Here is a 10,516-nt window from a genome sequence, read left to right on the forward strand (position 1 = left end):
ATTTGAAAAAATGTATTACATAAAGTTATTGAACTCAAGTTTTATTCACCATAAAAATCATACAACTCCTCATCACTTGCAGGAAATGCAAGTAAAAAAATCTACAACCACTGTATAAGATGCACCCAGTTTTTAGACCCCAAATTTTCCGAAAATGGGTGCGTCTTATACATGGGGAAATACGGTAATCCAACCACTGCTACCAAAAACGAAGGCAGCATACAGCAAAAGGAAATTTTTTCAATGTTATTTAATAAAACGAATTACCTGGTTTATTTATTGCACTGAACTCAGAGAAAATGCTTTCAGTTCAATATTTATATTTTATGATTTACTGCAGTTTTGTGATTACCAGTGTATCTGAATGCTAATTTTATTAAGTAAAGTTATTTTTAAATGTATAGCACGCCCTATGATAAAGACACTGTCCCTGAAAGGAAGTATTTAATAGAAGTGAATTAGAAACATGTTATTTGATTTATAGAAATGACTTATATGGCAGCTATCCTAGAATATGTGACTAATTCTATAGTACCTTTCAGTAAGAAAACTTTGGGGCTTTCTCAAATCAAAGTTATTATTTTTTAATATTGGCAAAATATGTGTGCTTCATTTTCCTTCATGGCTCTGAAATAAGCATTCACATATCTGGTAACCAAGAGACAAAATGTGTTGCTTAGCAAAGCAGCAACCATGACTATGCAATATTTTAGATAACACTTTATCCCATCTCTTCAAGCACCCACCAGATACTATGTTTACAGATTTTTACACCTTAAGCCTTTCAAAAGAGTGATCCTATATAAACTTCTACACATAAAGTTCCACTACATGGATTTTTGGAGAATTTTTTTCAAGGAAAAAAAGGGTTATTATACACCCCCTACATAGTTACTTGTAGAAAAGCAATTTTTGTGTTGACTGAAAAGTAAAACTGTCTTCAAATTTTAAGTTCTGTTTCATAAACTAGCTCAATGCTGAAACTGTAAGGACCCACGAAAGTTATGCCCTAAGTTAAATATTTATAGCCTACTATTCTGTTTACTGAACAAAAGCTGAGAGACTACGTAAAAATCACTATTAAAAGGGAAATGAATGTCCAAGTGTTTTTAAAAATAAGTTTATTATTTTTAATGTTCATTATTTTGACAGTTGTTTTGAACTAAATTTAAAATGGTATTCTTGGTGAATTATTTACAAATTAGACATAAAAGAGTGAAAATTCAGTTTTCCTGAAGTGAGACAGCACAAGTTATAGCAGGAGTCATAAGACATTTTGGTTTTAGCTCTGACTTCACATATAGAGACTTGAGATGTTAAGAAATTTGTAAGGAATTTACAAGACTGTTCAGGGCCATACCACATAGCCTTCAATATTATAAAAAGTGAAGAATTCTTTGTATATTGGCAATGGACTATTAAACAACATGGTAATCATTTTAATTATGTTTTGCTTACTAGAAAAAGCCCAAGCATTCAAGGCACCAAGGATATACTGGGACTATATTTAAAAATTAGCCATGGTTAATCTACAAAGATGACAGATGACATACAGACAACAACAAAGATTTTGTGTACAGTTTTTAAAAGGCTCACTTCAAATTTAGGTATCTTTATCTTTAATCCTTAAAGAATCAGCATCAAGTCCAACCTTCCAGGTAGGTGTAGTATTTTTTTTTTTTTAACCAATCTGGTACTGACTTCCGGTAAGGTCATTTTGATTAATACAATCTCTTGCTATTTCTCGTTTCAGAGGCAGGGGGTATTGGTAAAGCATCTGCATTAATAAAAACTCAAAGCAGAAAAACTTCTCCTTAAGCTATGGAAAATGAACCTGATTTCCTTGGCTTTAAAAAAATACATCTGTAATTTCAGTAAGTTTTAACTGTCTAAAGCATGCATGTCTGCTTTGTTTAATTTGTGCAACTCTAATGGTGCGCGGTTTTTAATCTTGCCTTTCAAATTTGTGACCCTGCGAGAATCAATTATTCATTAAACAAACAAATTTTCTGTGCCCATTACATAGTAAGTGTTCTGCTAAAAACTATGGGGACTAAAAATAAAAAGCAGATAAGAACCTTTCTCTCAATGAGCTTACGAGCTAATAAGAGATAAAATATGTATCATATATGAAAGAGCTGGGCAAATGTAAACTAATCCTTACAAAAGTTTACCTATAAATTCCCTCCAAACATGTAATGAATAACAATGATTTAAAGTCACAAATTATTTTGAAATGATAGGAATGCAATGAATTATGAAAAAAAGGAAAGCATGAGCTGGCCAGTTATGGTAATCTTTATACTGGTGCAGACCTGAGTAATAAGATGGTGAAATTAATATATTTTTTCAAATCTGTATCTAGGATACTTCCTCTAAGTAAACTCTTATAAACCTAAACGACTGTTTAAGAACAAAAATTCTAGTAAAAATAATAAATCTAGAACCTTGAAAACTATCTTAACAAAGACAGATAATGCTACAAGAGTGATGAAAACTACACTTTTATTGCTATTTCTTGCTCAGGGAAAAGGCTCTACCAGCAAGTAAATTATTTAAATTCTTTAGGACTCGGTTTAGTCATCTGTAAGAAATGAAGGAGTTACTGCTCTCTTCATGAAGTTTGTAAAATGTGAATTCCCCAAATACAGTTTATGAGTAATACACTACATCCACAACAAACATCATAATAAATTCTCATAACAAATGATCCTCAAAATATAGTACTTTAAATTAAAATGTTTCACTTAAAGTTGCTATTTCTTGATTTTTATCTTTGCTTCTTTTCATCAGTTACTCCAACTAATGGATCTGGACAGAACACAGGGAAGGCCAGAGGGGCAGAGTATTAACTCCAAATATGAATTAGCGGCTTTAGTTATTTTTCATTAAATAATGGTATCTTGTTTGCCTGGGCTTTCAGGGATATTAGAAAATGTTTGTAATAATTAAGAATTTATGATGTCCATCCAATATAGGACACCAAAAGCACAAGCAACAAAAGAATAAATATATGAACTGGAAATCATCGACATTAAAAACTGTGCCTTAAAGGGCACCATCAAGAAAGTGAAAAGACAATCCACAGAATGGAAGAAAATTTTATAAATCATGTATCTTCTATCTAGAATTTTAAGAACTACGACTCAATAAGAAGACGACAGCCCAATTTAAAAATGGGAAAAGGATCCAAACAGACATTTCTTCAAAAGAGATATACAAATAGATAATGAGTACAAGATGCTAGACATCAGTTATTAGAGAAATGCCAAATCAAAACCACAACGAGATACCACCTCTCGCCCACTAAAATGGCTATATGAAAAATAATAAGTGGTGATGAGGATGTGGAGAAATTAGAACCCTCATACACTGCTGGTATGAATGTAAAAAGGTACAGTAGCTTTGGCAGTCTGGCAGGTCCTCAAATGGTTCAACATGGTTACCAGATAATTCAGCAATTCCACTCCTGTAAGTATTGGGTTGTCGGAAAAGTCATGACGTATTTTTTGTTTTTCGTTGCAAAAATGCGCCATGACTTTTCCGACAACCCAGAATATACCCAAGAGAAATGAAAACGTGCAATAAATGAATGCTCATGGCAGCATTATTCATAACAGCCAAAAACTCCAAATGCCCATGAATTCACTGGCAAAATGTTGTATATCCATAAAATGGAATATTATTTAGCAATAAAAAGGGATGAAATACTGATACATACTACAACATGGATGGACCTTGAAAGCATTATGCTAAGTTAAAGTAAGCTTATCACAATGAAAAACATATGTATAAGTCCATTTATATGCAATGTCCGGAACAGATAAATTTATAGAGACAGAAAGTAGATTTAGTGGTTGCCTAGTGCTGGGAGTATGGAGAAATTGAGGGGTGATGGCTATGGGATACAGGGTTTCTTTTGGGGGTAATGAAAATATACTAAAACTGACGTGATAGATACACAACTTTGTGAACATGCTAAAACCAATGAACTGTACACTTGAAATTGGTCGATTGTATGGTATGTATTTCAATAAAGCTGTTAAAAAAAGAATCTATGATGTCCAATTTTTAAACTGCAATATACTCTACCATGAAGGAGAGAGCATTGAGTCAGGAAATCTATATTTTAGCCCAATTTATCATGTCATTCCTGTCTATATTGTTCCTCCAAGTCTTACATGAAATTTAAAGCTTCCTGCCTCACATTCAGAGTTCCTTATAATGTGGATTTATAGTTAATGTAATACTTTCTTCACCACTTGTGAACCTATTAGGTTTATTCTACTTTCATGTCATTTTTTGTCCATGTCACTTCCTAGAATACACACCCTTTTATCTCTGCCCACCCAAGTTCTCTAGTACGAATATTCAGTTTAAATTCTTTTACAAAACTTTCCCTCACCAAATTACGTTTTTAAGCTCCTATAGCCCTTTAAGACAACAATGAAGACTGACCTTCTGCCATGTATGAGTCCTTCTCTCTCCTACTCTTTCTATGATCTCTACCACTGTAAGCTCCTTGAAGACAGGAGCCACATACTCAGGCGTTGTTGTTTACAGCAACTAGAACAATACTTCATTTAATACCTAAAAAAATACTTACTGAATCAATTTTCTAGTGATTATTTCACAAACAGTAAAAAAAGTTGATGATTAAATGTTCATTGAACAAATGACTAGATTGTTAAATGGCAGTAAGTAAAACCAAGGTATTACTATTACTGGTCAGGGCAAACAATAAAGCTGCTACTGATATTTTTAAGAAAATGATACCCCTTTAAGAGTACAAATAGTTCAGAACAAGCAATATTTTCACTAAAGTGATGAAAAACAAGGTATTTCTGAGTCTCCTATTGCCAATCACTTACTTACACAAATAGGGATAACAATCCTTAAAAATAATGGTTCTTCAGCTTGGCTAAACTACAAACATTTTTAGTTACATCTATATTGCCATATAATTATAACCAGAAACTCTCATGCAGATAACCAGCTCATCAGGAACACACTTTAAAGGAAATCTTAGTTTCAGAGAAGATTCATTAATCTTTGGGAAAGACATTTTCTACTACTATTGGTATAAGTCAACTTGCAGACCAACTCTCCACTCCTACCAAGGTCATTTTTACTTAGCTATTTTAACTTCCACTTAGTGATTCTCTCTTCTCCTGCCAAATGTGTCTTTGCTTTTCTCCTTTTGGGAAAAAACCCCAACATCAGTTCTTCACCTCTTACACTCCAAACCTTTGTCCCTTGTTAGATTCTTCAGAGATCCTAGATTAATCCAATAGCAGGAAGAAAATTAATACATACTTTTTATCTTTGTTCAGACAGCTCATTTCATTTATGGTAAACTCCTTTATCACCTTACCTGAACCCTCAGAAAAAGTAACTCAGCCGTTTAAAGGTTTTTCAAGGAGTATTACTATTTTTTTTTCTTTTAAGTTGAGATTCATGTAACTAGTCTCAAAAATTGATTAAATATATAAAGGTAAATTTTCATCACGGGAGATGAAAATACTGTCTTCTACTTATCTACTGGGATAAACACCTCAAAATGAATGATTAATCTTTTTCCCTTCTTTTTGGTAACCTAGAAGACAGGTGAGCAAAACTCTTGGTAAAATATAACAAAACATGTCTTTACAGGGCCACCTCTGACAGAGCTAAGAGAAGAATGCAAAACAACAAACAGGACACAAGACAAGAGTGTGCATATATTAAGGGGGGGAGGGGGGAGGAGGGGAAGCATTCTGAATGAGAAAACAAATAGCTATTCTTATCCAAGTTTCAAATGTGTCTTAAAAACCCACACTTACAGATATGATAGCGTAGAATAAGTTTAAAACCATACTTTCTTCTTAGGACGACTTCAGAAAGTTGAGCAGGGCTAACCTCTTATATAATGACTGAGTTAGCATATTCTTAGATATTAAATGACAGAGGAAAACAAACAGCCATTTTCACATTATTAGATTGTTACTTTAGTTCTTGAGCTTTACTCCACCCTAAAAGGCAATTCACTGATTCCATGATGCTGTGAGAAATCACTTAATTCCCTGGTAGCCCACAGACATGTTCCAGGAGGAAAATTTCCTGCCTTTACAGATTTCAAGTATCTATCTCCATCTCCCAAAAACGTGTAAAAAGTGCTTTGTAAACATTTCAGTATTGAGCAGGTAAAAACAGCACATATTAATATTTTATGTAAAATACTAGTAAATCCTCAAAATAGTAAAGCAATATTTTTACATTAAAAATTTTAGCATGTATAACTGTCAACTTGAACATACAAAGAATAAGATACACCACAACAGCTCCAATTAATTGGTTTTTTGAAAGATAAGGGGTTTATTTTTCCCTGTTGCTGGATTATTAGTTATCATTTTCTTTCCAAGTTTAATCAACTTAAAAATTCACAGCATGTGTATTTTAAAGATAAAAACACTAACAGCATGTATATTTAAAATGTACTATGGTTAAATGCTGCTTATAAAAGCCAAAAAGAGAGATACTGAAACCTGTTTTGTGCTCTAGTTGAAATAAGTAATACTTGGTCCAACTGGTTGACCAAGGACTTTCGGGGTGGCGGGGGTCATCTAAGCAGTGAAATCTCAGTACACAAGCATATAGGTGAAACTATTTATTTAGGTATCAAATATAAAACTCTGATAATTACACCACAAATATTAGAAAATCAAATAAGTTAATGAATATGCAAAAAATAAACACAGGAAGAAAACTAGTACAGTAATCAGCATTACTGGATTATAATATCCCACGAGAATAACCTGCTTTAAAAAAAGGACTGGACTACATGAGAAAGAGAAAACTCTTAGAGACTTTTTGGGCTGAAAGTAACAGGAGGTAGTTTGTTCAGGACTGCAAGAACCTCGACAAGAGTTAAATTCACTTTCATAGTTAACTCTTAACACAGCTTACTTGCCTTTTCCTGCACCGAAGCTAAAAAGGTAATTGAGGCAGTTCAGGTAACAAATTCCTGCCACAAACTGCTATTTTTCATTTAATGAAATCTTTCATTTTAAGAAATAAAGGCATAACAACAGATTCCTTTAGTTTAAAAGGTCATATTAGACTTAAAAATAAAATCAGCTCACTAGCTGATTAGTAAATACAGGTAAATCCATATGATGAAATGCCTAAAATAATAATAATAATAATAATAATAATAATAATAATAATGAAGCTCTTTATGCACTGATACGAATCAACTGCTAAGCAATATTAAGTGGAAAAAGGCAAAATACACAATAGTGTATATAGTATATAAACCATTTGTATAAAAAAGGGGGTAGGAAATTACATACATATTTGCTTGTATATGGATAGACTACCTCTGAAAGGACAAGAAATCAGTAACGCTTGGTTGACTGGGGTGGGGGTGACACACAAATACTTTTTCTATATTTTATATGTTTTGAATTATGAACTATCTGAATGAATTACTTATTAAAAATAAAATTGGAATTTCCATTATTTCACCAAGTATGATCTCTCTTTCCTTTGATTGCTTTCTTGTGACATATTCTGCCTTATGTCACTGAGTCCCTAAAGGTTTCCTTCAGGGTAGAGATAAGGCAGTGTAAGTAATTTATCTTTGGATTTGCTGCAGCTTCTGCTCCAGTGTATTAAACACAGTAACATTAACGATGAATCATTTTAATAATAATAGGAAACATTTGTTGAGCACTTGTGAAATTCCTGTCATTTAATATTTTTAAAAATAGTTTACATGTATTATTTAATCTCCACATTTCTGATGTAGATATTGTACATTTATGGCCAAGGAAATTGAAGTATGGAAAAGAAATTTGCCCAATGTCCCACAGCTAGAAAGTTAAAATAAAACTTAAAAATTAATATCTATTACTGAGTCCCTAAGGAGTACTTTTCCTCATGACCATATAAAGTGGGTGGTATTATTCTAATTTAACGGATAGGGAAACTGAGGCTGAGAAACGTTAAGAAACTTCTCATAAGTCACAGAATTCCTTGAGGGTAGGCACATGACAGTAGTGGCAACACTGATTCCAAACCTAACACTATCCATTAACTACATTCTCTGTCACAGTAAATTGTAACTAAACATTTGAACTACCACAACTGTTATCTCAAGTAATACTGTGGTAGAAAGAGTTCACACATAAGAAAGAAAGAAAAACCCTTGCATTTCCCCCCCATTCCCTATCTACTATATCTATACATTCAGATTTGAGCTCTAACTATTTAATAAAGATCACTGGAAGTGACACTGTTCATGAAGAAACATGTAAGACTGTCACAGACTGCTACAAAAAAAGTGTACATATAGCCGTAGGGGATAAGGTATGTATGGAATAAGTGAAATTATAAATTTCAGTGACACATTGTAAACATTAAGTTACAATAGTTTTTTTTCTACTATAGAAAAAGAGAAAAAAGATTTTTAAATTGACGTAAAGTGGGGGCATACTTGGTTTTATCATAACCATATATACTCCAAAATACAAAACCCAATATTTTATGAGACAAAATAAAGCTACTTCTCTATGAAGAAACAAAAATTTCTGTTAATCAGATCTAATAAAAAAAATGAATTTCAGAAAGCAGAAAAAAAAAGGTGTCATTTTATGTATGGATCAGGTTTCTAAGTTTCCTTAGGCTCGTTCATGAAAAAAAAAAATCATGCAAAAGGGCTAACACTAGATTTTTAAATCCCATAAGTGCATTTTAACATTTTTCAATTTCTGTCAAAAATTCATTCGCTTTCTGAATACAGGTGCCCATTAAAAAATAAAAGTTCAAGCAGATTTGTGATTTTTACTGATCCCTGAGAGGGTACAGAAGTATATCTTAGTATTATGCTCTGAGTGAATATTCAAATGTTAGTGAATTAACAAAGTTTTAAAAGTTTTACCTGGAACTGCTAAGAATCACAGATTATGAATCTGTAAATAAAAGATCTTTTGGATAAGGCTGAAGAAAAAAATCCATCAGACCATCAGAAAACTTTTTTTTTTAATTTCATAAAGAAAGAGTTCTTGTCCTATATTCTCATAACAAAAAAAATTTAATCAACATATGATGGCTTGCAAAAAATCTTTCTTAAGGAAAAACAGTATTCTATAGCTTCATCAATACTATAATTTCCTCAGTGTTTGGAAATAAAATCATCTTCCCAATCCTTATGGAAAAACCCTTTATTACATCTTAAGTTTTTCATCAACGACAAACTGCTAATGTGTGTTTTTTAAAGACTTGCAATACACCAAAAGAAGTTTTGGAAAAGTGACTTGCATACATACAGAAAAATCAGAAGACAGTACTTCTTTACCAATCAATATTTATTCCTAACAAGAAACTGTGTACATATTAATCAATTGTATCACATTGTGACAGATTATTTTTAAAGCAACCTGGTCATCTTTTGCACTACCTAAAAGTAACCGTTTGGGCTTTCCTTTTAAATCAGGCAATGTGTAGTGAGTGTAAAAGATTTCAGTATCTGGCAACCCCAAGTATCTTTTATACGAAACCTTTAGAAGGCAGAACTGATGCAAGCTAAGGCCAGAATGAAATTCTAACTTCTTAAGAAGCTATGACAAACTTAAATAGGTCACATTCCAGGTCCTTTAAAAATTATCTTTTAATCTTTAATGTTCAATAAGATTTCTGCTGTGCCTCTTCCCAAAAGGCAAAGAAAATAAGCCCTGTGGCTTCAATTATTGTCAGTCCCAGGCTGGGGTTATCTAGTTCATGCGAGACAAATAATGGATACTTTTAAATACCTATTTTTGGAATTGGTATTAATCAATGTTATTTAAGTTTAGATAGAAATATGTGGGAAACATGGTAGGAGGTGGGATGGAGAAATCCAGAGGACCCACACGCCATTGGCATGGTTGGGGAAAATAAAAGTGATGTAAAGCAAAAGTACATCGGCTGATACTCGTTTCAACGAAGTGTTTCAGAATGATAGATCTCAAGTGATAACCTTATTGAAAAGGGTTAAAACCGAAACTGTTTTTCAAACACCAGCTTCCCTTTTACGAGATCCCAACAGTTTTTAAAAAAGTTATTACAAATGTTTTTCTTAGCACCCCCTTCCTCCCCAAAAGAATGCATTTCCATGACTACTGACTTAGGAAAAAAAAAAAAAAAGAGGGTGAGGGAAAGTCAAAATGATTTAAAAATGCACAAGCCCTCATCATCTCAACGAAGCAGAAAACAGTGTTTCCCCAATGGGGTGGGCAGCAGGGGAAAGGGCATGAATAAAATACAGTACGAGAGGAAACCTTTGGTTTCGAACTTTATTGCACAAAGAAGAGAGCGGAGAAGAGTAGGTCAGACGTTGCCGCGCTTCTCCTCGCAAAGCGGGCACAGCAGACAAGGAGGCTACCGGGAAGGCAGGCACCTTCACCTCCTCTGCCCTCAACTGGCGCCTTCTTTCTCCTCCACCCCCCGCGGGCACCCCGGCGGCGCTGCCCAGGCGGACGGCCGGGGCCGGGGCCGA

The 10,516-nt window shown here is 33.5% G+C and overlaps 3 protein-coding genes across 11 annotated transcripts in view; 2 read left to right on the forward strand and 1 right to left on the reverse strand.

The window, feature by feature from the left end:
• The window catches only part of METTL21A (methyltransferase 21A, HSPA lysine), a 71,443-nt gene extending 67,930 nt beyond the window's left edge, over positions 1–3,513 (forward strand). For all 5 annotated transcript variants that reach the window (XR_002125184.1, XR_002125182.1, XR_002125181.1 and 2 more), the window contains 2 exons: positions 1,462–1,658; positions 1,754–3,513. The gene's annotated coding sequence lies outside the window, so the exon portion shown is untranslated. The remainder of the gene's footprint in view (positions 1–1,461; positions 1,659–1,753) is intronic.
• CREB1 (cAMP responsive element binding protein 1) overlaps positions 1–10,516 on the reverse strand; it is a 57,806-nt gene that overhangs the window by 46,642 nt on the left and 648 nt on the right. The window lies entirely within an intron of this gene.
• LOC109388307 (uncharacterized) overlaps positions 10,271–10,516 on the forward strand; it is a 22,556-nt gene continuing 22,310 nt past the window's right edge. The window contains exon 1 of the mRNA XM_019652913.1: positions 10,271–10,409. Within this exon, the coding sequence (XP_019508458.1) occupies positions 10,271–10,409 (139 nt within the window). The remainder of the gene's footprint in view (positions 10,410–10,516) is intronic.

The sequence above is a fragment of the Hipposideros armiger genome, unplaced genomic scaffold (assembly GCF_001890085.2).
Source record: "Hipposideros armiger isolate ML-2016 unplaced genomic scaffold, ASM189008v1 scaffold_190, whole genome shotgun sequence".
Classification (NCBI taxonomy): domain Eukaryota; kingdom Metazoa; phylum Chordata; class Mammalia; order Chiroptera; family Hipposideridae; genus Hipposideros; species Hipposideros armiger.